The sequence below is a fragment of the Selaginella moellendorffii genome, unplaced genomic scaffold (genome assembly GCF_000143415.4).
Source record: "Selaginella moellendorffii unplaced genomic scaffold, v1.0 SELMOscaffold_36, whole genome shotgun sequence".
In the NCBI taxonomy this organism is placed as follows: Eukaryota; Viridiplantae; Streptophyta; class Lycopodiopsida; order Selaginellales; family Selaginellaceae; genus Selaginella; species Selaginella moellendorffii.
Window position 1 is genome coordinate 1,253,043 of NW_003314297.1, and position 27,372 is coordinate 1,280,414.

Below are 27,372 nucleotides of genomic sequence, written 5' to 3' on the forward strand. Positions count from 1 at the left end.
TGGGGGCAAATGCGTGGTCCGAAAACCATAATGTGTACGACGGGTACGGCAGTTGGGCCATGGTCGTGTCAAGACAGGGACGCGGTGCTCGTCGAATTTGTTTGGTCACTTCAAAGCCAAAAGTTGGCGGAGGAATTCCAATCTTGACCTAGAAAAGGGCTTTCCTTTGAATAGTTACATAGTTTTTGTTGGTGAGCTTGCAAAGCAGCTACCTACATTGCGTATTCAAGGGGTGAAACGCCAGATCCACCGTCAATCCGCGTAATGACCAATCAATCCGTGCCGTCCCCGGCGGGACTCGTCCACTTTTCACTGAATTGCCATAGCCGCTGGGCCAACTTCATGTCGTTTGCGTACGAAACGCACTCGGCCTTGTTGCAATCCACGAAATACTTTCCGGAGACTCCACTCACCCCCGGATGAGTGGCAACGTAGCACGTAGTCGCGGCCCCCTTCAGCAAGCATAATGCCAATCGTTATTAAAGCAATCCAACCAAAAAGTAAAACGCACTAAGCAACTTGCCTGTGAGGGGGATTTGCTGAATTCGAATTGCTTGGAGAATATGCTCGAGATAATGTCTGTGTTAGTTCAAGGCGTACGGAATCGTGAGACATGATCATTTTTGTGATCTTACATGAGATGTACTCGGGGGCTATCCGTACGATGTTGGTGTGGATGACTCCTGGATGGACTGCATTTGCTGTGACGTTAGCGCCGCGCTCCTAAACACGCGACTAAATAATCAAAGATTAGACATAACCACGGCTTTGGATACCTTGAGCCGCCTCGCCAGCTCTTTTGCATGCAAGATGTTGGCGAGCTTGGAGATTCCATAGCCAAGAGGGTACGTTGTAGAAAAGCTGGCAAAGATCATAGTGAATCCCTCATTGAGAACTATCGCATAGAAAAACTACCTTGCTGGATCGTTTAGCTTATCAAACTCGATGCCATCCCTGGCAATCCTATAGCACTGCGAAGCCACATTAACGATCCGACCCTCCATCCTCGAGTCCCGCGATGTTTCGACCATCTTGTCCAGCAACAGCTTTGTGAGCAAGAAATGCCCTGGAAAAGACAAGACAGAGGAATCAGCACCGGGAATAATTCCGTATATAACATGCATCGTGGTCCTTCCAAGCGCCAGCTAGATACTGCAGGTGTGTATTTATACATATCTATCCATCTCTATCTTTGTTTACCCTCCCCCGCGGTAAATGCCGGTTTTCCACTGGCGGTGGTATTGACTTTTTTTACCGTGCGGTGAAAGCCTCACACACCTAGGTATCAGCCCAGGCCCACGGGTCTTTTGGTCGGAGTGCGCGCGTACTAAATTGTTTGCCTGCTGGAGAAAAGGTGTGGGTGCATAGAATTCTTGTGAGGATCTCCTGCCGTACGCTCGTACGTACGCTCGGGGTGTCACCGTATGATCATGGTGAAACTTCGAAGAGGGAGTGTGTGTGTCATGCAAACTTAAAGAGAACTTTTGGGGTGTTTGAGAGGTGTTTACCCAAGTGATTTGTGGCAAATTGGAGTTCGATTCCATCCTCTGACCGCATGAACCTTGGAACCAGGGCTCCTGCATTGTTTCTTCTCGAGCGGATCCGGGATTATAAGTTGGTGTCAAGCAACAAGAAGATTTGTCAAAGGTGTTTGTGGAAAATCTTATAGTCTCACATGAGGATGTGGAGCGGGAGGTTGCGAGCGTGGAAATCCTCTGCGGCGCGGCGGACGGAGGCGAGCGAGCTCAAATCGAGCTCCAGGATCTCAATTCGCGCGTCGGGCTTATTCTCCAGGATGGATTCCTTGACGCTCTGCGCGGCCTTGATGTTGCGCGCCGCGAGTATCACGCGGGCTCCGCGCATGGCCAGAGCTTTGGCTGTCTCCAATCCAATTCCCGACGTAGCACCTGATAGAGATGGATGGAGCAAAGTATTATACAGACAGATCAATCAATCAACCAAAAAGAATTGGCCAGATATCATATCTTAGAAGTTGCGCGAGAGAAAACAATGGGAACATCTCTTAAGATCACCTGTGACAATGGCTGTCGTGGGCGAGAGATCCAAGCCTTGAGTTATGTCCTCGGCGCTCGTATGGAATCCATAGCCACTTTCGCCATTCCCGCGAAGAACTTGGCTAATGGCAGACCCCATTCTTTCTTACGCGAGGTCCTCCTCTTCCTTTCTACCTTTCAATACCTCCCGATCGATCGATTAGCTTCTATTCCTCGCTTCGCTAGTCTGTAAACCAATTGATATCATCCACAGAGGCCACCAGGCAAGCATGGAAGAGAGCCAATCTTTGGCGAAACAATCGATATGCTACGAATACGACGCTGCTGGCACTGCAAACAGGCACAGAGGCGCACAGCATATATATATCGTGTGAGTGTGTGTAGTTTGATACGGCAGAGGATATCCAGGGGAATAGAGTACGGAACAACGTATGGAGATATCTCCACCGTTCTCTTTGGAATATAGTTTGGAGGACAATCTAGTCAGCCCCTAAAGGAACAAAGATGAGGGAGAAGAAGTACTCTAGCTTAAAAAAATTAGAAATAAAGAAATAAAGAAAAGAAAAAAAGAGAAAAAGTGAGGCTATGTTGATATTTTTTTAGCCTTCAATAGTAACAGCAGACATTCAAGAGTGGCCAACTTGTGTTTGTGCCGCCCTAAGTCTTATAGGATGTCTTGGCCCTGACATGTACTCTATTCAAATGGAGATGCCAAAGCAACTGTTTGGAACAAAAAAGATACCTTTAAGACCTGCCCTAAATCTTGGAGTTAGGGTTCGTATGGACTCTGGGAATCCCTGGGAATGGCGCGGCAGCTCGCGGGATTGATGAAGCGATCGAAAAGGAGGATTGGAATCAGTCGGAGCATGCTGCTGTGCTCGATCTTCGCGGCGGTGTATTTCTTGCTGGATTGGTGGATTCTTTCGAGCTCGGAGGTTCCCCTGTCGGCTGGAGTGACTGATTTCGAGTCGCAACCGCGATTTTTCAAGGTAGGCTTTTGTGTAGATCGATCTTCTCGTCCAATGCAATTCCTCTACGCTGGCAGGAGAAGAGAAGCAATGTAATGTACGACCGTCTTCTTGCACTGGCGGCTCATTCTCTCGCAGAGGTAGAAGACTTTCCTCCCGGCGCTTACATTTTTACTTGCCTCGCAACTTTAGGCCGATTCCAGGAGTGAGCCTCACGATCTCTGGACAGAACCAGCTTCTGCGTGGAAACCCTGCGCTAATGTTCGTAGAGAAAACCACACTCGTAAGTTCCTCTCTTTCTCTCTTTCTCGCTTACTGTTTTCTTTTCCACAGACTAAACAATCGTGTATACAGTGCCGCCGGCACCCGAGAACAGCACGGGATACATTCTAATCAATGCGAACGGTGGTCTAAATCAACAGCGTGTTGCAGTAGGCTTGGTTTCATTCTTCCAACGTCAACTCTCTAAACATCTTTTTTGTACTCAGATATGCAATGCGGTTGCCATCTCTCGTCTCTTAAATGCTACGCTGGTGCTTCCGAGCTTTATGCTGAGCAACGTCTGGCAGGATGAAAGGTAACTGGGAAATCCTTTCTGTTGTAGTGTCACCTCGCTGAGTGTTTTCCGTTTCTTGTTTCTTTCAGTCAGTTTGGAGACATTTATCAGGAGGAGTACTTCGTTAATTATCTGAGAGAAGACGTGTACATAGTCAAGAGCCTACCGATCGAAATGCAGTCCCTGGATTTGCAAGCAATTGGCAGCTTTGTAAGCACTGCATTCTCTTTGTAAGTACATCTGCATCTCACAGGTTTATAGAGTTGTTGCATTATAGAGTTTCTTCCGGTTTGTGTTCATCTAACTTTGCCTCAACACAGTTATCGGAATTAGACGTGATGAAGGAGTCCAAGCCAGGTTTTTACATTCAGCGAGTCCTACCGATTCTACTGAGGAACCGAGTTGTTTATTTTTCCGGCTTCGGAAATAGATTATCATTCGATCCCATTCCTTTTGAGATACAGGTAAGGCTTTCTTTGCTTCTCTCTCTCTCTCTCTCTCTCTCTGTGTTTCGTTTCAGTAGTTCACTCATTTTCTTGTGTCTAGAGGTTGAGGTGCAGATGCAACTTTCATGCTTTGAGATTTACGCGAGAAATACAAGCTGCTGGGGACTTGCTGGTACAGAGAATACATCAAAACTTTCCCGGACAAGTTCCATCAGTGACGAGATATCTCGCATTGCATTTAAGGTTCGAGATTGACATGGTTGCCTACTCCATGTGTGACTTTGGTGGAGGAGAACCGGAAAAGCTCGAGCTTCAAGCCTACAGGGACGTTCACTTCCCAATGATGGCGAAGTATCATAATGAAACGTAAGACATATCATAACTCGGCCTTTCCTCTCTGTTCTAAGCGTCCATGGCAGGGAGCTAGCGAGTACTCTGAGAGAGCTGGGCCAGTGTCCCTTGTCTCCCGAGGAAGGAGCTTTAATTCTTGCCGCTCTCGGCTTCAAGCGAGGGACTCGTGTTTTTCTAGCAGGTGCTCAAATCTACGGTGGCCAATCCAGACTGACTCCATTGTCTACTTTATATCCGAACCTGGTGACGAAAGAAGATTTATTGTCCGAGAAGGAACTCTCGCCTTTTGCGAATCATTCATCACAGGTTCGTTTCTTTTGTACTTTTCTTTTCGGAGTGCTCCAGAGTTTTGTTGATCGTCGTGTTTGCTTCCACAGTTAGCCGCTCTAGATTTTATAGCCTGCACAGCAGCGGATGTGTTTGCAATGACGGACTCCGGGAGTCAATTGGCTTCTCTCGTGAGTGGCTATAGAATGTATTTTGGAGGTGGGAGACTGCCGATCATCCGGCCAAACAAGAAGCGCTTGGTGAGTCTTTTCGCGAAGAACTCGTCGATCCAGTGGGAAGAATTTCGGGAGAGAGTGAGGAAGACAATCCGAGAGAACAGAAAGGTCCACACGAGACCAACAGCGAGAAGCGTTTACAGGCACCCGCGCTGTGAAGATTGTATGTGCCAAGCGAAAGAGTAAAATTTTTAAACCCGAAGTATATTTTGGAATCAGGATATTCTTTGTTTGAATGGAGTATATGCTTCGCTTTTTAGCCGGGGATTGCTTGTTGTGTTCTAGGGTTCTTGGCGATGGATTGCGAGACCTTCTCGTGTCCGCCGCCTCCGATTCGATGTCTGCCAGCGCCAGAATTCTACTTTCCGAAAATCTCGCCGCCGAAAGAAGAAGAAGCGTGGGGGGAGAAATGCATGAACATTCTCGACGGGAAAACGTCTCCTCCGCCTTCTCCTCCTCCATCTCCCCGCCTCCTCCTTCCTCCTCCTCCTCCTCCTCCTCCTTCTCCTCCTCATTCGGAGTACTCCGATCTCCCGAGGAGCATGGATTTCGAGGGCAGCGAGTGTTTCCAGCCGTCGCCAGAGGCTTTCAGGAGGCTGGGACGCGATATTTCGATCAGGCGCGTCGAGGATTTCGATCAGGATGAGAAAGCCCCTTGCTATCGATGCATCGGGAGGCTGGCTGAGGCGAGGAGAATCCACGCGCGCGCTCCAGCGGTGGTGGCGCCGCCGAAGACAGCAGAGAAGTCGCCGATGATCGAGTCCTGCCCCAATGCGCGATCGATGTACCGCGAGGAAGCCTGGGGGATGGAGCGATGGCTCCACGTCCAGCGGTGGGCGGCAATGGCGACCAAGGCTCAGCGGAATGTGTTCGAGCTGTCGAGTCTTCTTGGCGACGCGCTGGAGGCGATGGACATGTTCGTGGAGAAAGGCGCGCGCGCGGACGAGAGGTACCAGAGGCAGCGCTGCCGCTACTACGCGACCTGACGAGCGAGAACGATCGATCGATCGAGTTGTTCTTTTCGGTGTACGTTCTGAATTGTATAGGGAAGCGATCTTAATGAAATTTAAGTTCTTTTGTTCCTTTCAGGCCTAGGGTTTATCCGGAGCCGATGGCGAGCGCCGATCTTCCGACGGTAATGTGGCCGCATTTGGATTTCTTGGGAGATTCATCGCGCTTTCTTAGGGCGTTGGATGATCGCGCTGCCTAAGCCGGCAGATTTCTTTGGTAAGAATCGTGCATTAGCTCGATCTTAGGGTCGATTCATCTAGAAGCGTGTCAGTCAGTGGATTTCTCCGTGCAATACATTGGAGGAATGGCTCTATCTTTAGCTGACGCTAGAGTTCCAGCTTGGGATGTGCGAGCCGGAGTCGCGCCCAGCAAGAAGAATGCGGCTGTCAAGCGAGAATTTAAGTCGAATTTCTTTCAGTCATCCGCTGTGGCGGTAAGATTTTTCTTCGTTTCTTCTGCCTCTCAGTGTAGAGTGGTGCAGAAAGTAGCAACGATTGCTCCAAGAAAACTTCGGCGGAGAGCACTAGTGATCAGTAACAGTTCTTCGACGTCAGTCAAGCTATCAGCGAATGATCTCGAAGAAGCCAAATTGGCGGTGAAGGAGCTCGTCCAAAATACGCATAGCAATCCAATCCTGGTAAAGTTTCTTCGAGAAATTTCATTGTCACCTTCTTTGGTTTCGTTTGTAGATTCGCTTGGGGTGGCATGACGCAGGAACTTATAACAAAGATATCAAAGAGTGGCCAAAATGCGGTGGTGCAAATGGGAGTATACGATTTACGAAGGAGATGGGTCACGCTGCCAATGCCGGTACTGCCTTGTTCGTTTCAACTTACTTTTGAACTGGGTGAATGTATTGTCAGGCCTCCAAGGCGCACTGAAACTTCTGGATCCTATCAAAGATAAATTCCCTGCGATAAGCTATGCAGATTTGTTCCAACTTGCGAGCGTCACTGCGATAGAGGTAACCCCCGTTTATGAAACATGCTGTTATTCAAGTTATTGCAGCTAGCGGGAGGTCCTAAAATACCGATGCGATACGGAAGAGTGGATACGACTACTCCAGAAGAATGTCCGGAAGAAGGAATGCTTCCTGGTTCGTAAAATTCTTTCTAACAACTGTGCGTTTTTACATTTAATCTTTTTCTTTAGATGCTGGAGCTCCAAGTCCTGCCGAACATCTTCGGAAGGTATTTTACAGAATGGGGTTTAACGACAAGGTACATAGATCATAGATAGAGAACTTTAGTTGTTTACATGTTGAACAGGAAATTGTTGCTTTATCGGGTGCTCACACGCTCGGCAGGGCTCGGCCGAATAGAAGTGGATGGGGCAAAGATGAAACCAAATATACAGTAATGTAGCATCTACTACGTGTTCTTACTAAACAGTGAATCATTTTATGCAGAAAGATGGTCCAGGACTACCTGGCGGGCAGTCATGGACCGTACATTGGCTGAAGTTTGACAACTCCTATTTCAGGGTATGCCTTTACCTTGGTTCTGATCACAATAATCCTCTCGGAGGTGTAGGAAGTAAAAGAGAAACGAGATGCAGAATTACTTGTACTGCCAACGGATGCGGCTCTCTTTGAGGATCCCAGCTTTAAGGTGCGGAATGTGCTTCACAGTTCAGTTTCTACTTCATGAAAACGGTCTGAGTTTATAAAGTTGGAGGCAGGTGTATGCTGAAAAGTATGCAGAGGATCAAGAAACTTTCTTCAAAGACTACGCAGAAGCTCATGCCAAACTTAGTGAGCTAGGTGCTAAATTCGATCCACCCGAGGTAAATGATCTAGTTTTTGAGAAAACTTTACAATACTCTCACTGCAGGGCATTACGCTTGAGGCTGCTCCTCAAAAGTTCGTTGCTGCCGAATACTCAACTCCGAAGGTGCCTTTTCTTACTTGGCTGTATGCACCGACCATCATCTGTTGTTTGCAGAAAGAGCTCTCTGATTCCATGAAGCAGAAAATCCGTGCTGAATACCTTGGGCTTGGTGGAAGTCCAGAGCAGCCTTTGAAGACAAACTACTTTCTGAACATTATAGTCATCATTGCGGTTCTTGCTATTCTGACGTGGCTATTCGGTGGGTTTTAGTAAGTACGCAGTATCGAGGCATTCCCGTTCGGTCAGTTTTTATTTCTAGCTTCAATAAAACTCTCACTAAAGTTCCAGAGCTCTTTTGCAAGTGCCATGTCGTTTGCAAGTGGACTGCAGGTAGCTTCGTTGCAATCCTCGAAATATCGCCCTGAGATTCCGTTAACCCTGGAATGAGTTGCAACATAGCAAGTCGTAGCTGCTCCCTGTGATCACGAAAAGAACGATATGAGCAGACTGGGAAAAGAAGATTTCGGTCATACTTGGGGTACGGGCCTCATAAGTAAGGAGCAGATAGATATATACGACTCTGAACAGCAGTCTGGTTTGATTAGTTTCTCTTGTGGTGCTAATTCAAGGAAGCTTACGTATTGCAGGCCGAAGATTGCGAAAGATTTGGGTGTGGACTACGCCGGGATGTAGTGCGTTTGCGGTAATGTTGGCTCTCCTTTCCTAAGCAATCTTGATAAGAAACGTAGTGAGGGGCATTTAGTGCGTTTATTACCTTGAGCTGCCTTGAGAGTTCTTTTACGTGTAGAATGTTTGCGAGCTTTGAACCAGCATAAAGAGTTGGGTGCCAATTTGACATCCTGGCAAACCAACAAGATCAAGACATTTGGTCGGCTTCTGATGCTTTTACCTGTTTTCAGTGTTTAGTTTTTGAAAGTCTGTGCTGTCTGTTAAAATCGCATGTGCTTTTGAAGAAATATTCACGATTCTTCCTTCAATCCTGGTCTCTTCAGATGTCCGGATCATCGTGTCCAGGAGCAGCTTTGTCAGCAGGAAATGGCCTGGGTGAATGCGTGCTAGTTAGTTTTTTTGATACGTTTGTATTCTATCTGACCGAGATGGTTTATTGCGAACTGTAACTCCATCTTTTCTTCAGATAGCTGCAGGCCTCGGCAGATTACCCCGGCATTATTTCTTCACAGTGCAAGCATGTCACAACAAGAAGAGAAGGCGTACGATGAAAGCTTACATGAGAATATTTAGTGGAGCGTTCAGAGATTTGAACTCGTCGACAAAGGTGCGTATAGAAGCGAACGAGCCGAGATCCAGCTCTCCGGTGCTTACTTTCGCATCCGGAAGTTCACTGATAATTGCTGACTTTGCTTGTTCGGCAGCCTTCAAAGTTCTCGCCGGAATAACGACGTGAGCTCCTCGCATCGCCAGCACTCTCGCCGTTTCCAAGCCAATTCCAGATGTAGCACCTCAAGGGAAGGCAAGCATCCATTAAACATTTTCATATTTCGTGCTGCATTCTAACCTGTGACGATGGCAGTGCGGCTGGACAGATCAATGCCCTCGGTCACGTCTTGTGCTGTTGAGCGAGATCCAAATCCACTCTCTCCTTTGGTACCCCACAGGTATGCCCAATCCACGGGAGGCATAGCAAGACGATGGGCCTCACTCGAAGGGAAGGCTCACTTTTAAAGCTCTCATGGTTTCTCACTTGGCCGCGTCTTAATCTTGCACAGAGGGAAGCTCTGGAAGAAACAGACACGAAAACATTAGCTGGGCCTGTCACGGGGTTCCCTGGTTGGGTCACGAGATTGTCTCTTTGGGTACGTGCTGTGCTATCTTAATGTTGTGCGCAGCCTTCTCTGGCTCATCTCTTGACGCAGAGATAGCATGGTCGGCAAACTATGGAAAACTCTCATACTATGGAAAAGGTATTCTTATAAAGTCTAAAAGGCTAGGCTTCCTTTTCCCACGTGTATAAAGCGTGCGAGACTTAACCCTGTGAATTAGCTATGGATGCGAGGACGGCTTTTAAGGACGCTCTTACAAAGGACGCGTTGGATTTCCCTGGGAAGCTCGAGGAGGTCGACTATTTGGACGTGTGGTTTTACTACCCGTCCTGGGATGAAGTGTTGCAGTACACGGCCCCCCGCGACATGATAGTGGTGAGGGCGCACTATGCGCAGGGGTTCTTCAAGCTGGTGATCCGGGCGCCGTATGGAATGGGCATGGTTGCGACGCTGATCAAAGCCAAGATCAGGGAAGTGGCGGTGGTCGAAAAGTCGTGTTACGTGCACGAGAAAGTGGACGAGGTCCCTAGCTTCGCTCTGTTTGCCAACAAGTATAAAGCTCAGGGCTATGAAAAGGTGACCCAAATCTGGGGCACTCAGGAGAAGGTGACGAAAATCAGGGACGACGACACACACGAGGATGATTATGTGTTGATCGATGATTTTGTGTTTTAGTATAAGTCGAGAAATTAAACTACGAGTTGGTGCAGTTGGACCAGGGGATGACGCACTAGAGGCAATTGACAAGTGGGTAGATCAATGTTGTAGATCACGGCATTGACGATGTATGTCACAGAAGGCCCTAGTAAGAGGAGTACTGCACCCCTGGTGCACTGAGAAGCCAAAGCGAACCCTGATGGTGCAATAGACGTGGAAGCAGCAGAAATTGAAGTTTGGAGGATAGGACTTTGAAGCAAAGAATGGAAACCAAGGCGCTTGACGAAGAAGAGAGGAGAATAGAAACCATAATATTGAGAAGTTCTCTGACAGTATTAAAACGTAAACAAGAAAATTTATTGATTTAAATCAAATTATTAATTATAAATTATCTATAACCATGAATAGGCATTTGGTAGTTCTTAACATATCAAAGATAAATAAGTGTAAAGCTAGTAGAAATTATTCAAATACATAGTTGAATACACTAATTCCATAAATATATGAAAGGTCCATACTTTTGAATGTTTTTTCTTACAAAATAAGATTAACAAGTAGCAGCCGTCAATAGAACTACAACTGAAGCTTTTACATAACAATAAAGACATAAACATGTTTTTGTGTGAGTAACAAAGACTGGCTTAAAACGGAATCACGTTTTGTATTTCGTAAGTTGTTCTTTTTAGTTGCTTACATATTGATCCCTTTGTACAAAGTGTTTCAGTTGCTGCACATGCGTAATTTCTAAAAGATCAACTTATTAACCATCATACCAAACTTCATAAATTTCTAGTTCAACTTGTTACAACACTCAAAACAATCCCTTCTATTGAGCAAAGAATTGTTTAGATAAACCACATGAAAATGAATTAATAATAAGTCATCCACTTTGTATTTTCCAAGTGGATAATGATGGGAATTGTAATATCATTATTGTCCCACTTTTATGTGGCCCAAGTGTTTAGCAAACTCTACTTGGACCAATGTTTAAATATTGATTTCAAAACCTAACATTAGCAACTCATAACAATCATAAAGGTAAACGCAACTTTATTAGCAATATCGGATCATGACCATATAAAAGTTTATATGATGAAGTAACAATGAAACTCTATACCCCTATGATAAATGCATACTGAAGAGATGGCAAATAACAACTAACAAAATTATTAACTTTCGCATATTAAGTTAAGTAGTTAAAGGCAATAATAACATACTCATTATTAGCAGTCAACCTTAGAAAAAGCCCCATCAAATCAAATGCCACAAACTCAAATAGACAGAAACTATAATTAATTTTAATTGTCCTTCTGCAACATAAGAGGGAATATTACAAACTTCGCACCAAACATAGTTACACATATACTAGATAACATAATATTTCGGGCTAATAGAAATATTTATGCAACTTCTCAATCACAAAATCATATTTGATATGCCTACTAAAAATAAAAAAGGTCATATTAGGTATGGAGAAAGTGTGCAATAAAAACTGAAGACACCACCAATCATAAATAATCATTAGAACCCATCCCAATAAAATAAAGAAGGTTGTTCTCAACATGATATTGAAAATATAAATATTGAAATAGCAAGTCCTTAGCAAGTGATATAAAATTTTTAAACCCATTATCAAGCCTTTGAATTTATAATTTTCAACTTTTTAAGTTTCACAAACTTCATCAAGAAAAAGTAAATCTTGCTCTACACCTTGTAAATATTAAACATTAAAGTATAACAATTGTTGACAGCACAGAATCTTTATTTAGAAAATCCACTAATGCTAGAATAATAGGTTTATTGGGAATAGAAGAAGAGAGTGAAGAAGGAAAAGGAGTTTGAAAAATGGTGTTTACATCAATTATAAAACTCTTTAGCAAATGAACAACCTTAAATTTATATATTTAAGACTTTAAGGTCCACTTTAGAAATGATCATAAATAGTAAAGTGTAGTAAAATTTATATATCTTATGCTTTAGGGTCACTAAATAATATGATCAAAGTTCTTTTACTTTAATAATGAAGTAATCACAACATGATTATATTTTAATAATGTTTGAGAACTATGCAAATAAATTGATGTATGCAATAGGATGATATTGATCAAGCTGTAAGCAACCAAAAGGAACGACTCGAGAGACGATCCGTTGGGGTTCAAATATAGAGGGAAAGGGCCCATGAACAAGAGTGCACCCCCTTTTCCAATTGGTTAAGGGTCTTGGGATATTTGGGGTTAAGCGTCCTTGGGTGTGAATAGTACTGGGTTGGGTGACCTCCCGAGAAGTCCAAACTCAGAAGCTTACATTTGGTATCAGAGCGGTCTCGGGTCCGACTCTGTTGGTTGGCTAGGGGAATCGCACCACATGTTGATTGACATCTGGCTGGTCCAGTTTGCTCCCGCTGGGCTCGACCCGAGGGGTAGGGTGTCAAGAGAGCAGGGCTCTCGGGAGAGCTGCGGCTCTCAGCTTCCGTTCACGAGGGCGTGAACTTGCAGGGAAGCGTGGTGGATTGTAAGCAACCAAAGGGAACGACTCGAGAGACGATCCGTTGGGGTTCAAATATAGAGGGAAAGGGCCCATGAACAAGAGTGCACCCCCTTTTCCAATTGGTTAAGGGTCTTGGGATATTTGGGGTTAAGCGTCCTTGGGTGTGAATAGTACTGGGTTGGGTGACCTCTCGGGAAGACCAAACTCAGGAGCTTACACAAGCACACTCGTGCTTTTTTGCATCAAAACACCCCCAAAATTTATATTAAAAGCATTCATGTGCAAAATAAAATGTCAAATGTAGTTTTAGGGTAAATGCAAACTTTAAAACTTTTCACAATTAATTCAACACTTTATAAACATTATGGATATGTTCCTTCCACATCTCCTTCAAGTGGATCAAGACATCATCGATGAAATTAATAGTCATTTTTAATATATTGTAAAGAACCTTATCCATCATCCACTGAAAAATTGTTGAATCATTGTTCAATCCAAATGATATCATCAAGAACTTATACAAACTAAATGGTGTATGAAAAGCAATTTTGGAAATTTTTTCATTAGCCATTAGCACTCGCTAATATTCAAAAGCAAAATTTAATTTAATGAATTAACAACTTCTCCCTATATGATCTAGCACATTAGCAATGTGAGGAAAATAGTACATACTTAGGATAATCACCTCATTTAATAAATGATACCCATCAGATTTTGTTACAAGATAAGTTTCACATACTCAAAGACTCCAAAACTTATGCAAAATCATCAAGTGCCAATTAATTCCTACAATTAGCCAAGAATCTTTATGACCCCTATTATAAAGTGATCTAGCTAAATAAAGAAGTCAAGAAGAGCAAGATGACTATTGTTCAAGATTAATGCATAATGGTTTTGGATATTCTAATAGTATAATATAAGTTAATGTTGACACGGAAAAAGAGGACATTTCATTAGGGGCATTTTAAAGCAATATAGAAGAACTAATGCCATGGATGAGCTAAAAAAAGACCATACCAAATAAGTATTTTAGTGTCCACTAAGTCAAAAATTAGTTTATCATAACATATTTGGCCCAATTATATTTCATATGCAAACAATCCCCACACCTTAAATGCAACTTTCTCGGAATTTAAAGAAGAATTGAGTATTGCAACTTAATCCTTTTATTTACAAATCTAAGTTAAATGGTTTAATGCTTCACTACTATCCATCCTACGACTCACCACATATAAGACCACTATAACCAAATATACATTAAAATATGAATTTTTGATTGCATGTTATGAGAATAAGCAATGAGATCATACCTTGTTGTAAATTATCTTTTCAAGAAGAGAAAGTGCTTTATGTATTTGATTCTTTATTCCTGATAACATGTTTTTTAGTCTCAACATGACTAAACCTCAAACTTGTATTCACACTGCTTTCAATTTAATCCAAGAAAAGTTTATAAGAGAGCACAACAATGACTATTTAAACCAATAAACTAATCCTTATAGTCTTAATTGATCCACTCATAATCATGCATAGGAAGGATCCACTAATGCCGTGTTAAATAGCTATAGACTAGTCTATTTTCCACTCATAGCAAACCCAAAGGAGATTTACTTTTACCCATGGTATATAGTAACAATATATGATAACCACCAATAAGCTAACATTAATTTTGTCAACTCAAAATATAACTTTAAGTTGTTAATGTGTCTCACTCACAAGCTTAACATAAACTTATGTAAATATTACATCTTAAATCCATTCTATAAGCCCAAGTAAAAGCTATAATATAGTATGAAAAGGTAACTAAATTCTATACCTAAAGGATGCATATGAAGCCATAACAACTAAATATGTACCCTTTTGAATTATCATTTCAATACTACATATGTTGAACCAACACTATTATGTTCAAGATAATCTTTACATTCCGTAAATATGCCAAATTAGCAAATCTAGACATTTTCCATAAATAACAATTAAAACCAAATAAAACTAACACAAAAGGTATGATTGAGGGTGTTTGGTAAACATGATAAACTATCATTTGGCAATATTAAACTAATCTCAATACATGGGGGGTTTTTTGTCATTAGTCAGTGCAAGATACAACAAAATGAGAACTCCTTACCAAGCTAAATATGCTTAGTTAATAGCACGTAGGAATTCCATCCTTATACTTGTTTAGTTTAAATACACTCAAAATGGTCAATTAACTCTATTAACATAAAAGGGATTGATAAAGGATCCAACAATATTAACCTTCTACCGTCGTGGTAATAAAGAAAGAATAGTTAACATGTAACTTTCAATACTCACAACCACCATTCAAAAAAAATCCATGAATAACCAATAACCATGGTTTTATGTTCAAGAGGAACCATTATTGAATAAATAGGCTTTTCTTTAAAACCTTCAATACAACCTTCAACCAAAGCAGGAAAGGAGAAAATGATTATCTAAGCCCCAAGCAATGTGTGTATACCCCTTGGCTAAACTCTTTTACTTGCTCTAACTCAAACTTGACATCTAATTTGCAATTTCAAGATGTGAATATATAATTGATTGTATTACCCTGTATTGTGCAAGCTGGCAAGGATTTGGGTTGTGAGGATATTATGAAGTGTTTTGTAGTTTAAAAAGTATTTGCTACAAGCTTAATACTTTGCTATACAAAAGAATAAGTGTGTGGATTTAGATGTTATCCTAGAATCCAACAAGAGATTATTGATGATATGTGGATCAAAAACTTATGCTTACGTAGATTTATAAAGGGTGGCTTTCCTGCTTTATTAGTTTATTACAATCAGAGTAAAACAAGAAAGGAGAATATATTCGTTTTAGGGTTTAAGCCAACGATGGCGCCGCGCCGGCAGTACCAGGCGAGGAACTCGCCGGCGATGGAGTGGAAGGCGAGGGATCCGGCGACGGATTCTGGCAGGTATTGGAAGTCGGGGTTGGTGTTTGTAGCGTATTTGCCGCAGGATGAGGCGAATCCCTCGCAAGCGCTAGAGATTATCGATTTTCTCAACGCAGAGCTCAGCCGGCTCTTGAGAATGAAGGCGCGGGAGTTTTGGGAAGAAGGTATGGATTTTTTGCTGCATTTTGTGACTGACGCTTTGTTGTTTTTTATTTCCTTGCTTTAGTTACTGCGAATGAGTCTTTGCATGAGTTTCTAGAAAGCTACTTGCTTTATCGAAGGCGATGGTACGATCTTCACCCGACTGGCGGAGTGGTGCCTGGAGAAGACGATCTGAGCCGACGAGTTTTTATGGTGCTTCTCCGGATGTAAGCTCAAATGTCATCTTCTTCTTTCACTCTCGATTGGATCAACCAGGTGCTCTGACGAAGATCCTGGTTTGTCCAGGATTAGTGCAGGTATGTATGTGCTTTCTTCTGCCTTTGGTCGATACAAGCGTTTGTAGTTTTTGATAGCTAAGTTTCGTGTGGAGGACAAGTTTAATGTGGCAAAGCTCTTGAATGTTTGCGCGATCTACGGACACGACAATCCGGAGTTGACGCGCAGATTGGTACTGTAAATCTGGACTCTGAGTTTCACATTGTGTGTTCTGAAAGTGAATTTTGTTTGAAGGTTAGTACCGTATTCAAGTTCCAGCCTTCCTATTTGCAGACCCTTTCTGACGTTGCTCGTCAAGTCCTTGCTACGATCGATGGAGTTAATAAGCGCACTCTCGAGGTATGTTGTGCATGCTTGATGTGATTGGCTGACTCGTATTCTCTAGAGCATTGGACATTCAACCAACAAAACCAACTCAGAATTCAAGGACGAGCTTATGGAGGTTTGAGTGGTTTGCCATTGGTCCTCTTTTGTCCACTCACACTGATTGTAACAGGCTGTGGTCTTATTGCACGATACAGTGATGACACTAAACGCTTTTGTTGAGATTTATTCTCCTGCAGCGGGTTTTTTCTTGTCGGCAGAGCCTGCGTAAGCCGAGGTTTCACTCTTTCTGTTTGCTAATAGTTATTTTTATGTGCAGTAGAGACAAGAGTCTAATGTTCTCTTTATCGTGTGTCTACAACTCGCTGCTGCCGTCAGTAAGGAAACAATCTATTGGAGAAGAGCTTTCTCGATATCTGGACACACTCCAACGGGAGCTTGTGCATTTTGCCTGGAGCCTTCTTTTCAATTCCTTCTTTGGAGATACAACGACTCGGATGGATTCCAAAGCCAATGGAGAGGTCTTTGTGGACGCGCTGATTGGTCTTTCATTCGGCGGCGACGGAGCTAGTTTAATACATTCCCTATCCAACATGTTTGACTTGTCTGGGAACGTTCACAGGCTTCTTCAAGAAGGTACGTGCTTAGTTTATGCATTGTCTTTCCTGACCCGTTGCTTCTCTTTCTTATCAAGGCTCAATTGTTCTCGATGATGGCCAATATGCCCAGTTACTTGCTTTGCTACCTGATATGCCTTCGACAAATTTTGTTGAAGACAGAAAGCCACCAGTCAGTGTTTCTCACGAAAAGGATGAAGAGGACGCTATTCGTCAGTCACATATCAGTCAGATCAAAGACTTGCTCCCTGACTACGATGACGTGTTCCTTTCAGCATGCCTTGAGGTATACGACAACAATCCCGAGATCGTTATTCAGCATATTTTGGAAGGCACTATTCACCCCGACCTGACCTCCACACCGAAAAAAGGTAAAGGGAAGCTCGTCGACTCAAAGAAAGAAGATAGAAGCAACGTCGATGCGAAAGGGAAAGGGAAAGCTGTCGAAAACCAAGCAAGCAAAGCACACGGGCGGTTCGTAAGAAAGAGCCAAAACAGGGACGACGATGCAGCCACCATTCTTGACGAACGAGATGCCGGCACGTCCAGTCAGACGGCAAAGCTAGCAATGCAGCTGATGTATGAAGACGAGTATGACGATTCTTTTGACGACCTTGATACGAACGTGGCGGAGGCGGGTCTCGAGACAGACAGCCTGGTGAATCTGTTTTCCCGCACAAAACTTTCTTCAGACTCTTTGGAGGACGGACAAAAAGCCAAGTCTTTCTCTGCGAGCCAGAAACAAGAACCGTCTGGAAGACCGCAACGAAAGCAGGAAGCGTCACGATTCTTTGTCAAAGACGGGAAGCACTACAACTACAAAGTCGCTGGCGCCGTGGCAGTCTCGAGTCTGGAAGAAGCGGAGGCCTTGAAAAAGCAGGAGGAGGGACTCATCTACGGGCTTGGTCGGGGTGGTAACGTTCCCGCAAATTCTGATGGTGAAGATGACAAGGAAGAAGATGACGGAGGAGAAGATGACAAGGAGACAGCGAAGGGTACCTCTGTTGCAACGCAACATCGTGCTCACGACGAAAGGGGAAAGCCACCATACAGGCCGCAGTTTGCGACAAAAAAGAACCACAACAAAAAGGACTTGTCCTTGAAGAAGCACATGTCTGGACTGAGAGGGAGTTAAGGTATCGTCTCATTTTCAAGTCAACTGTTTCGATTATCTTCGATCTTCTCCAGCTCGAAAAACGTAAGATGATTCTGTTCTCTTTCAAATTGAATGGTTGGTGACCGTTGTGTTTGTTGTGCAGGCTTCTATGAAATGTAACTTTTTGTCTAGAATAAAGCTGCTAATAGAAGGTGCCAAGCTCAAACTCACAGAAGGCTCATTCTTTTTATAGGATTACCTGAACTGCAGAGTTTTCTTGGGAACTTGCGATGGCTGCCTCCAGCAAGCCTCGAGTTCTCATCATCGGGTGCACTGGCTACATCGGGAGGTTCATTACAAACGCCAGCATTCGTCTCGGCTATCCGACTTATCTGCTTGTCCGCCCAGAGGTTGCAAGTGATGTGTACAAGGCTGCCATGGTAATTGGCTTCAAGAGCGCCGGAGCAACACTCGTCGAGGCAAGTCGATTCTCATATCTCCCTTTTGTATTTTGAAAGCGTTTTGTTTTCTCCAGGGATCTGTGACTGACGAAAAGAAGCTCGTGGAGGCTTTAAAGCTGGTCGATATTGTCATTTGCAGCATAGCAGAAAAGAATTTGAATGACCAAGTGAAGCTCATTCAAGCTATCAAGCAAGTTGGGACAATCAAGGTGACAATTTCTCCAGCCGTTTTACTTTTTCTTCCCGATTTTACCGCGACTTGTTGCAGAGGTTCTTACCTTCGGAGTTTGGAATGGATCCCGGGCTCATGGATCACGCAATCGCTCCGGGGAACAAAGTTTTCATGGACAAGATGAAAATTCGGAGGGCCATCGAAGCGGCACAAATCCCACACACGTACGTCTCCGCGAATTGCTTCGCTGGTTACTTCCTCTCTGGCATCGCACAGTTCGGCCGCTTCTTTCCTCCTCGAGACACAGCAGTCGTCTACGGTGAGGGAAATGCGAAAGGTACTACACACCACATGAGACGCGACGTAGATTTTTCTCCTTGTTTTCTTCCTCAGTGATTTGGGTGGACGAGAACGACGTCGGGACTTTTGTGCTCAAAGCCGCCGAGGATCCGCGGACTCTAAACACGTCTGTGTACATCCGGCCACCGAAGAACATACTCTCCTTGAACGAAGTCCTCCAGCTGTGGGAGAAGAAGATCGGCAAAACGCTCGAGAAGCAAACCTTGCTTGAAGAGGAGTTCATGAGCATGATAAGCAACGGTAAGAGAGAAGCAATTCCAATACAAAATTCTTCTTTCATTTCCTCAACGCTGTGTATACATGCAGAGAAGGCTTCTTTGCCGGAGAGAGCGGCCCTTGCACACTTCTATCAGATATTTTACCGAGGGGACCTGATGTTTGAGATAGGCCCGGACGGGCGAGACACGGGAGAGCTCTATCCCGACGTAAGCTACACGACTGTGGACGCCTACCTTGATCGTTACTTGTGAACGTACATGCTTTAGAATACTTCCTTGGTTGACTTATTTGTAGCGCCTACTTTTTCAGCTCCAGCAACTCTACGCTCATGTCAAATGTAGCTTTTGGCTGCAAAGAAAGTCAGTGTCTTCTAGAGATCTCGAGAAAAGCTTACAGGAATTTCGTTCATCCCTCTATCTCCATAGCCGACATCAGGGGTGACGATCACAGTTCTCTGCCAGTGAGGCGAAGATGAGCAAAGAAAAATAAACAAATTTTCTCCACCTTGCCTCCGACACGCATGCCTTCGACGACTGTGTAGAGCGCGGGAGGCGGCTTTGGCGAGGCCTGGGCCGAGAAGAGGCCATTGGCATTGTCTACAAACTCTCGCTTTCGTTCTCTGCCGGGAACAGATCCTACGATAAGCTCGTAAGGCTGGAAAGAGAAAAACGAAAGGTTAAAAGACCAGCTTTTTTTCTGTTCGATCTTGGTTCACCTGAGCTATAATTCGATTCCCACCCAGGAGTTTTGCTTCTCGACTAGAGACGGCGTCTATTCCACGGTACAAGCAATCAAAGTGAACCTGCCAAGTCTTATCTTTGATCCCCGGTAATCTATCAAGCTTGAGAACGTACTACTACAGTCTCGCCTTTGACAGCAACAGGACCGTTGCCTTCGAGAACGTCGTAATACTTTAGACCGTCAGCTGTGCGGTCGAAGTTCGCTCTCTAGCATAAGCAGAAGGAAAGAAGGAACAATGGGTGCCTACCAGCGGTTTTGTAGTCTTCGATGGGAATCACCTTTTTGTTCCTTCCCCGAGCAAACGCTACCTCAATCCTCGGTGCCAGAGTCGCGATGCAAATCGCAATGCTGATTCTCCGCCTGCAAAACGATAGCGAGCTCTTATCTCCAGCTGCTGACCTTACTGCTGGCGATTTTTGTGCGGAGAAATGCTGCTGGCTGCGTTGCCCAAGTGCCCATTCCAGGACAGCCGCCATTTGTAGAGGAGCTCGGGACATAGCCAGACTCGAAGAAATTCCCTGTTTGGTGCAATTTAAATTAAAATTGTTTCATTGGCACGGAGCAGGCACGTACATGCTTTGCATTATCAAGGCCCTGCTAAAAGATCCTAATGCCATGACCAGATCTACAGTTTTTCTCCTCCTCCAGTCGACAATTCTTTAGTGAACTCGACAATAGCACAGTTTCTCCTCCACCGAGTGAAGGACTACACGCCGGAGACAGGTGAGGCAGTCCTAGAATTCTCTTGTCGTATGAAAAACTCTTTCTCTAAACTGACTTTTTGCCTTTCGAGAGTAGCATGATATTGCATTTTCATGGTGAAGCCACAATAAAGAGAATCAAGCTTTGCTCTTTCAAGATCATGATCATCTTCTTCCTCCAGTTGTAAAAAGCTTGCAAGAAGTTAAAAACACAAATGGATACTTGAAATGCAGAAAACAGGGACAGAACATAAGAAAACAGTCGAATGAAAGTAGCTTCCATTTGCGTTCACGTTGTGAGTGAGGGATGCAAAACAAAAAAGAAAAAAGAAAAGAAAAAATCAGAAAGAAAATACAAGAAACGCCGCTCCTTTCTCTCCTTTTACCAATGAAGAAAAAGTCTAGACACGTTGGAAGACGTAGAGGTAGCCCATGTCCTTGGGAGGATCACCCGAGAGCGCCACTTTTCCGTCGTTGAAAATCACCCATCGCCCTTCCTTCAGAATATGGGCAACGTAGTGGCCACACAGTGTTGAAGATCCCATATGGCTCACAAAGCCCATTAGCTTGTACTCTGCCAAATCCACCATGACATAAGCTAGAGCCAGGAATACCATACCACAAAAACTTACTTCCAGAGCCATCCGGTAAGTCGTGTGGAACCGAGGATGAGGGAGTGCTCGAACCTCCTACATCGAGCTCCATCGCATTGGCATCGTCAGAATTACTGAAGATCCACTCTGCTGCATCCTCCGTGCGACCGCCCTGCTTTCACAGATATTGTTTCATTACTATCCTGGACTGAGGAAGAGAAACGGACGTTACCGTCGCTCTGAGAGCTTTCCGAGCAAGATCGGCAGAAAAGCCCAACGCAACCAGGGACTGCACAGCGTTCTCGTCCACGTTGGCGTTGGATGAGCTGTGGCTGTAAGGCACGTCGATATCTGCCAGTAAAAGCAGTAAAATCACCAGAATTGTATTTCAAGTTTAATTACCAGGATCGTCCATGTGAGACAACAGCCACTCCATTGCCGGTTCTGCTCCGTGGTTGGACGTAAAAATCGCGGCCTTCTCGCAGCGAACGCGAGGAAAGCCCATGTCCATCAGTTGCGAGACTATAGCCTCGTCAGCTACAGGTCCCTCGGCTTCATCATCTGTACAAGATAATTAGAAAATAGAGCCAAAGTTAAGAGCTTCGAAAACCTGCTTCAGGAAGCAACTCCTCGCCGGGTTGGAGTCCCTTGCCACGCATATGACTGATATCGATGGTGTCCGGAACGTCCAGGAAGACATCTTCAGAACGAAAAGAAGAATAAAAAGGATTGGAAAAAAGTTAAATAGAAATATACCAAGTTTTTTAGGAACCCATGAAGCATCCAACTGGAATTTACGCATGTGAAGAAGAAGGTATGTTGGAAACGTCGCCAAACTTGTCATTCTGCAAAACGGACAGCATCTGAACAACAAACTATGTCTATTTGCGTTCCTTACTTGAGAGCTGTAGTTCTTGCGTTTACGGCAGTACTGTAGAACTCCACCTCGTCAGGGGCAGCAAATCTATCCAAGCATGCTGACAAGGGAATTCTTGGTCGTACAACCTCTCTGAAAATTTATGTGAGAGAGGAATCGGCACGAAACAGAAAAATATCTTACATTTTTTCTCCAGAATTCCCACCCTCCGACGTGATCTTTTCATATGCTGCAACCTCATCTGCAAAATAAATTTAGCTCTCGATTAAAAGCAAACAGAATAAACGAAACCTCTGTTAGTTGCAGCATCCAAAGGAAGTGTAAGCGACAATGCATTGTCCACGCGTTTTGTATACTTCACCTTCCCCGAGGAACAGCAAACAATTCGCTCCTCAACCAGAAACTTGAAACAACGGGACGGGTCTTCGTTTGGGTTTGCAACATTTCCACGCTCAACTTGCTCCAAAAAATATTGGAAGAATTCAAATGCATCCTGCACTTGCCGTATTAAATCCTCAAAAACTCATATATGTAAATCAATGTACCTGCTGTCTAGAACTCGCAAACTCAGGGTGACCAGCGCCAATTAATGATTTGAACATTCGTGGCGGTATCCCCTTCTGAAACTGAACATCTAAATAGTGAGGAAAACAAGCAGTACAACAAAAAGACAAACCTGGTTAGCCACCTCCTTATCAGTGCCCTGAACCTGTGCGCAAAGAGTTACAAATTTTTATGAGGACGAATGGCCAATACCTCGGGTTGTTCTGAATATTTGCCAGATAGCAAACCATGGCCTAGTTTGGACCTTTCAGAAGAACATTCTTAGTTTATTGCGCAAAGCTTCCTTTACTTACAGCTGCGTGTTCAAATCCTGAGTTGGATCTGCGGGAGCTAGCTGGAACGCGTCGTCCAGCTTGAGATTACCGTAGTATCTAAATCCAAAATCTTTAGCTAAACTAAATGCGAAAAAGACTTACCGCAGCTGAAAATCCCGAGTTGCAAAGATGATCTGTAAAACTGATGCCAAGTAGCAGCTGCCACTGGGATCAGCGAGGACACACAAACAAACGTCAAAGTTCCATACCTGTTTCCTAAGTTCACAAGCCCCGTGAACCCTGGCCCAAATAACGGCTCTAGCTCCTTTCCCTTCTCTTGAATGCGATTCCAATCGAAATTTACGTTTTGATCCAACTCTCTTTCAGCCGTAGTCATTTCCGTCTGGTAGTAGCATGAAAAGAACTTAGCCAAAGAAGAAAAAGAACGGTAGACATAAAGACCTTCTTTAGTGCTGCAAAGTTTATGCCGAAGTGTGCCAAGTGTTGTGCAAGCAAGGGATCGGTCACAGTATCGTCCTCGGCATATGAGAAAACGTCTACGTTGCAAAGACAAAAGGTCAGCCTGAAAAAGAAAAAAGAAAAAGAAAGAGGACGGACTTAATTTTTACCTGCAGTTTCCAAGTCTGCTGTTATGGTACCAAGCTTCACGGCTAGAGGATACTTCACATTGGCATAATGCTCCAAGGCGTGGTTGTTGCCTCCCGTGCCATCAAAGTTCCGTCGCCCGCAGAGAATGGATCCGTCAGTGAGGTTGAGCCAAAGATTCTCTTGCTTATCACATCTCTGGCACTTCCATCCGCTTGGAGGAACGCGTACACCGTTGTTTAGCTGCTGCAAGCTCTGTGCGTAGATGCTCAGTTGCTTCTTATCAGCAGTCCAAGCAGAGACTTGCTCCTTCCGCTCGGCACCCACAGATTGGACGACGGCGTCCACGCACAATCTGACCTGACAAACCAAAAGTTCTCAAGCAGCCAAACCAAGAACTTTAAGTTCGCATGCACACCTTCTCTGGAAGCTCGGCACTGGATAGCGGTAGAGTTTGGTAATCCGGAAGTATCACGATGCTCAAAGTCTCGTCATACTCCGGCTCCTTAGTTTCAAAGCCACCCTCGACTCCTGATAGCAAAAGTAGAAGCACAGTAAGAGAAGAAAAACCGAAAGGATCTTCATACCTATCGCGAGAAGCGTGGGTTTCTTGTGAGGGCGATCATCCTCCTCGTCGGATTCTTTCAGCGTGTGCTTGATATGGAGATAGACCGAACTCCCGGTTTTCTTGAAATTCCACATTGCTTGCTCGCGACCGAACGCCAGAAACGATGTGAGATCCACGAACAGGCCTCCATCGGATTTCTGGAGAAAGAGCTTATAATCCAGGCTACGAGCAGCCGGCGATGATTCTTACCGGCGTGTCGAACGTGAGGCAGCACTCCTCCTTGTAGATCCGCGTCGAGGCCTGCGGCATCCCAACGTTGGAGAGCGCCATGGATGAAAAGCCCTAAAATCCTGGAAGAGTCAAGAACCCTAAATTAGAGTAGCGCGGACGACGCGATCGAGTGGATCTCTTCCTAAATGCGCGATCAATCGATCGATCGGCCGGAGCTGCGGATCTAGAAAATGCAAAGCGCGCAGGATGGAGGTGGGATTCGATTGTCGCCGTGGATCCGGGAGAGCGCGACGATGTTTGCGCTCGCGGGATCCAGCAATATGTGTGGATCGGCAGTGACGAATCCTGTCAACGTTGTCAAGGTGCGAATGCAGCTGGATGGAGCGTTGTCCGCGACTCGGGTAAGAAGATTTCGCTTAGAATTTTCTAGTAGAAGAGATTAAAACGCTAGAACTAGTGATAACTTACGTTGTGTTCTTCCGCTAGGAAAGACACTACCAGGGACTCCTGAAAGGAATCGTGCGTGTGTCCAAGGAAGAAGGCATCTCGGGGCTATGGCGAGGCACTGGAGCGGCTCTTTTGAGAGAAGCCTCGTATTCCAGCATTCGAATGGGACTCTATGAGCCACTCAAGAGGGTAATCTCTTTCTTCTTCGGTTTTTCTTTCTAAAGTTCCGTTGTTACGTTTCCTCTCCCAACTCTTCCTCACTTTATTTTTTTCTTTCTCACTCCCCACTTTTTTGGTGTGTTTTTTCTTTTCTTTGTAATACTACTAGATGCTTGGAGCTGATAATCCATCACACACGCCTTTGTGGATAAAAATCACTGCCGGATCTCTTGCAGGTGTAATTGGTAGCGCTGTCGCAAATCCTACCGATGTTGTTATGGTTCGTATGCAAGCTCCGACTTCATCTCAAGGTACTAATATAAGAACACGAAACGTTTCTCTACTAGAGCTCAAACTTATATGTAATAGTTTTAGAGCTCAAACTTATAAACTTTGCTATCGTTTCAGGTGGATGGCACTACAAAGGCCCTCTCCATGCCTTTTCATCGATTGCCAGGACCGAAGGCATCCAAGGACTGTACAGAGGCGTGGTTCCGACAATGCAACGAGCCGCGATCTTAAACGCCGTCCAAGTCCCGGCTTACGATCACACCAAGCACACGCTGCTCAACGCAGGCATTGTCCGGGAAGGTATAGTCTGCCATTTGATCTCGTCAATGGTGGCGGGACTAGCAACAGCCATAGCCATCTCTCCAGTCGATCTCATAAGAACAAGGTGGAGTTTTTCTTTCTTTATTTCCTCGTTTTAAGTTTCTATCAATCTAAGGGCTAAGAGATTACTTACTTTGTGACAGGATCATGCAGCAGGCTGTGGATTCGAAGGGCGACGGCGTGTTCTACTCGTCCTCTTTGGATTGCTTGTGGAAGACTGTGAAAGTGGAAGGCTTTCGCGGGCTATACAAAGGCTTCGTTCCGGTGTGGATGCGAATAGGACCCCACACCGTTATCACCTTCTTTTGCTTTGAGCAATTGAGAAGAGTTCTTGGAATCAAACCATTGTGAATTGATCAAAGGTATGAAATGCTTTTCATTCATTCTTGTATGGTCGCTTCCTCTTGCTGAAGATTCTCCACTGCCGGCGATAAGTCTCGAAGCTCTCTGGAGAATCCGTGAAAACTCCATCCACTTCCAGCGTGTTTACAAACATGTCATACTCGCGATAAGGATCTTGGTGGTAATCAAACGGGAGGAGGAGGTTGCGCTCGTGATTAAACGTCCAGGGATGAACTTCGAGGCCTCTAGCGTGAGCTTTGTCAACCAGGTCGGTCATTGGTAAGAGTTTATTGTTGGAGTCCACGGGGGCGATAGCTTCTTTAGCTGGTCCGATTCCAACAACGATCTTACTAATGTAATCCAGGTAGTCATCGGAGATTATCTCTTCATACGTCTGGAAAAATGTAGAAATTGTAAGTTTTACGGCAGTAGAAATGTAAGTTTAAAAAAAAACACTTACCTGTTTAGTATCGGAGGTGATTGAATCTGGAGCGATCAATAAGATTTTCGGGGAGCTTGTTTTGTTGTGAAGATATATCAGAGAGCTCGGATCAAAAGATTGGATAAATACTGGCTTGTCAAGCCACTCCTTTGTGAGATACTTTGCATTGTAGTCATATTTTTTCAAGATGTTAAGAAAAACATCCTCAAATTTTCTTCCCTCGGACCATTTAACCTGGAAGAAAATAAAATAATAAATAGAAAACCTTTAATCAAGAGAGGACTTACGTGGTGATTGATAAACGTTGGGCTTTTAATTTCCACGTAGATTCCAACCCTCTCCGACTTCGGTGAAGCCAAGGCAATAGCTATGAATTCCTCGAAAGTTGGTATTTGAAGTTTACCTGGAGCAGCATTTCATGCGATCAACAAATCTTATACTTTGCAAACTTTGCAAACTACCATTGTAAGATTGGTCGCGATTAGGATATCGTTGGATCAAGCGCAGCGACTTTAATTCCTCCAGAGTGAAGTCCACTACACAAAAACACATCGATCACACAAGTTTGTAGAGATTACACACTCACCTGCGAAGTATCCAGTGACATTAACACCATCAACGACATACGTTTGCTTTCGACTCGCAAACTCGGGGTGATCATGCACGTCGGTAACGCTGTCCAAAATCAAGTCATGGAAGCAAATCAGCTTGCCATCCTTAGTTGCTGTTATATCAGCCTCAATAAAATCGGCCCCCTCTTCAATGGCACGCTAAATCAAACACCAACTTAGAACAATCAAAGCTGCAAAAGAGTAGAACACAATTACCTTGTATGCAAGCACGGATTCTTCCGGAAACTCCCCGCTAGAACCTCGGTGAGCGATGTTATATGGTTCATTCGTTTGAAAAGGGAATTGAAAAACACGGCAATCAGAACCCGCGAGTAGTAGTAACAGCAATAGAGAAACGTAAAACATCGTAGAACCCATGACGCTCTAGAATCGTT

General features: G+C 44.3%; 11 protein-coding genes and 1 long non-coding RNA gene across 14 annotated transcripts; 7 read left to right on the forward strand and 5 right to left on the reverse strand.

The window, feature by feature from the left end:
• Nucleotides 1–147: 147 nt before the first annotated feature.
• LOC9653281 (short-chain dehydrogenase TIC 32, chloroplastic) lies at nt 148–2,310 on the reverse strand. The gene is made up of 8 exons (XM_024682924.1): nt 2,034–2,310; nt 1,676–1,907; nt 1,509–1,588; nt 916–1,066; nt 777–861; nt 636–723; nt 524–579; nt 148–452 (listed from the first exon to the last, which is right to left on the reverse strand). The coding sequence occupies exons 1-8, from the start codon at nt 2,152–2,154 to the stop codon at nt 273–275; spliced, it is 993 nt and encodes a 330-aa protein (XP_024538692.1). The 5' UTR covers nt 2,155–2,310; the 3' UTR covers nt 148–272.
• A 490-nt stretch (nt 2,311–2,800) lies between these two features.
• Nucleotides 2,801–5,071, forward strand: LOC9653282 (O-fucosyltransferase 15). The gene is made up of 10 exons (XM_002978020.2): nt 2,801–3,004; nt 3,061–3,123; nt 3,176–3,266; nt 3,338–3,414; nt 3,472–3,560; nt 3,629–3,749; nt 3,860–4,003; nt 4,086–4,351; nt 4,405–4,642; nt 4,714–5,071. Exons 1-10 carry the CDS (start codon nt 2,819–2,821, stop codon nt 5,023–5,025), a joined length of 1,587 nt encoding a protein of 528 aa, XP_002978066.2. The 5' UTR covers nt 2,801–2,818; the 3' UTR covers nt 5,026–5,071.
• Nucleotides 5,072–5,941: 870 nt separating this feature from the next.
• On the forward strand, nt 5,942–8,028 carry LOC9658180 (probable L-ascorbate peroxidase 6, chloroplastic/mitochondrial). Its single transcript, XM_024682923.1, has 14 exons — nt 5,942–5,974; nt 6,025–6,066; nt 6,189–6,283; nt 6,332–6,487; nt 6,540–6,660; nt 6,714–6,814; nt 6,859–6,946; nt 7,003–7,070; nt 7,119–7,205; nt 7,259–7,333; nt 7,383–7,460; nt 7,531–7,635; nt 7,683–7,742; nt 7,794–8,028. Exons 2-14 carry the CDS (start codon nt 6,033–6,035, stop codon nt 7,947–7,949), a joined length of 1,224 nt encoding a protein of 407 aa, XP_024538691.1. The 5' UTR covers nt 5,942–5,974; nt 6,025–6,032; the 3' UTR covers nt 7,950–8,028.
• LOC9658181 (short-chain dehydrogenase TIC 32, chloroplastic) lies at nt 7,963–9,430 on the reverse strand. Its single transcript, XM_002978220.2, has 8 exons — nt 9,217–9,430; nt 8,929–9,160; nt 8,794–8,873; nt 8,590–8,740; nt 8,455–8,539; nt 8,318–8,402; nt 8,213–8,259; nt 7,963–8,155 (listed from the first exon to the last, which is right to left on the reverse strand). Exons 1-8 carry the CDS (start codon nt 9,338–9,340, stop codon nt 7,982–7,984), a joined length of 978 nt encoding a protein of 325 aa, XP_002978266.1. The 5' UTR covers nt 9,341–9,430; the 3' UTR covers nt 7,963–7,981.
• LOC112349132 lies at nt 8,327–9,171 on the forward strand. Its single transcript, XR_002993285.1, has 3 exons — nt 8,327–8,382; nt 8,693–8,976; nt 9,074–9,171. It is a non-coding gene; the product is annotated as an uncharacterized LOC112349132 (long non-coding RNA).
• On the forward strand, nt 9,243–10,190 carry LOC112349131. Its single transcript, XM_024682928.1, has 4 exons — nt 9,243–9,316; nt 9,428–9,514; nt 9,575–9,622; nt 9,702–10,190. The coding sequence occupies exon 4, from the start codon at nt 9,704–9,706 to the stop codon at nt 10,154–10,156; it is 453 nt and encodes a 150-aa protein (XP_024538696.1). The 5' UTR covers nt 9,243–9,316; nt 9,428–9,514; nt 9,575–9,622; nt 9,702–9,703; the 3' UTR covers nt 10,157–10,190.
• A 5,283-nt stretch (nt 10,191–15,473) lies between these two features.
• LOC9653283 (activating signal cointegrator 1 complex subunit 2) lies at nt 15,474–18,247 on the forward strand. 2 transcript variants are annotated; one of them, XM_002978022.2, is made up of 10 exons: nt 15,474–15,706; nt 15,769–15,910; nt 15,960–16,000; nt 16,058–16,152; nt 16,215–16,319; nt 16,366–16,422; nt 16,477–16,571; nt 16,624–16,940; nt 16,999–18,119; nt 18,181–18,247. In XM_002978022.2, the coding sequence occupies exons 1-9, from the start codon at nt 15,481–15,483 to the stop codon at nt 18,054–18,056; spliced, it is 2,136 nt and encodes a 711-aa protein (XP_002978068.2). In that variant the 5' UTR covers nt 15,474–15,480; the 3' UTR covers nt 18,057–18,119; nt 18,181–18,247. The 2 variants fall into 2 exon arrangements, with proteins under 2 accessions (XP_002978068.2, XP_024538890.1); XM_024683122.1 differs by having other exon boundaries at nt 16,627–16,940.
• A 60-nt stretch (nt 18,248–18,307) lies between these two features.
• Nucleotides 18,308–19,480, forward strand: LOC9658182 (bifunctional pinoresinol-lariciresinol reductase 2). Its single transcript, XM_024682944.1, has 4 exons — nt 18,308–18,457; nt 18,553–18,645; nt 18,747–18,987; nt 19,044–19,480. The coding sequence occupies exons 1-4, from the start codon at nt 18,308–18,310 to the stop codon at nt 19,478–19,480; spliced, it is 921 nt and encodes a 306-aa protein (XP_024538712.1).
• LOC9658183 (peptidyl-prolyl cis-trans isomerase FKBP18, chloroplastic) lies at nt 19,447–20,506 on the reverse strand. Its single transcript, XM_024683123.1, has 6 exons — nt 20,218–20,506; nt 20,084–20,154; nt 19,945–20,031; nt 19,734–19,883; nt 19,624–19,683; nt 19,447–19,577 (listed from the first exon to the last, which is right to left on the reverse strand). The coding sequence occupies exons 1-6, from the start codon at nt 20,465–20,467 to the stop codon at nt 19,527–19,529; spliced, it is 669 nt and encodes a 222-aa protein (XP_024538891.1). The 5' UTR covers nt 20,468–20,506; the 3' UTR covers nt 19,447–19,526.
• Nucleotides 20,507–20,802: 296 nt separating this feature from the next.
• Nucleotides 20,803–24,528, reverse strand: LOC9653284 (ubiquitin carboxyl-terminal hydrolase 14). Its single transcript, XM_024683014.1, has 20 exons — nt 24,383–24,528; nt 24,153–24,330; nt 23,984–24,096; nt 23,589–23,925; nt 23,422–23,516; nt 23,229–23,362; nt 23,122–23,178; nt 22,999–23,076; nt 22,898–22,949; nt 22,818–22,850; nt 22,687–22,767; nt 22,433–22,634; nt 22,325–22,382; nt 22,163–22,273; nt 22,021–22,109; nt 21,875–21,964; nt 21,667–21,825; nt 21,497–21,615; nt 21,304–21,436; nt 20,803–21,245 (listed from the first exon to the last, which is right to left on the reverse strand). Exons 1-20 carry the CDS (start codon nt 24,461–24,463, stop codon nt 21,073–21,075), a joined length of 2,373 nt encoding a protein of 790 aa, XP_024538782.1. The 5' UTR covers nt 24,464–24,528; the 3' UTR covers nt 20,803–21,072.
• On the forward strand, nt 24,506–25,971 carry LOC9653285 (mitochondrial substrate carrier family protein ucpB). 2 transcript variants are annotated; one of them, XM_002978024.2, is made up of 5 exons: nt 24,506–24,765; nt 24,851–25,000; nt 25,140–25,281; nt 25,379–25,646; nt 25,726–25,971. In XM_002978024.2, the coding sequence occupies exons 1-5, from the start codon at nt 24,595–24,597 to the stop codon at nt 25,931–25,933; spliced, it is 939 nt and encodes a 312-aa protein (XP_002978070.2). In that variant the 5' UTR covers nt 24,506–24,594; the 3' UTR covers nt 25,934–25,971. The 2 variants fall into 2 exon arrangements, with proteins under 2 accessions (XP_002978070.2, XP_024538792.1); XM_024683024.1 differs by having other exon boundaries at nt 24,628–24,765; nt 24,856–25,000.
• LOC9658184 (glycerophosphodiester phosphodiesterase GDPD6) lies at nt 25,959–27,355 on the reverse strand. The gene is made up of 6 exons (XM_024682945.1): nt 27,194–27,355; nt 26,953–27,136; nt 26,828–26,902; nt 26,654–26,769; nt 26,385–26,600; nt 25,959–26,318 (listed from the first exon to the last, which is right to left on the reverse strand). The coding sequence occupies exons 1-6, from the start codon at nt 27,353–27,355 to the stop codon at nt 25,959–25,961; spliced, it is 1,113 nt and encodes a 370-aa protein (XP_024538713.1).
• Between the last annotated feature and the right edge of the window lie 17 nt (nt 27,356–27,372).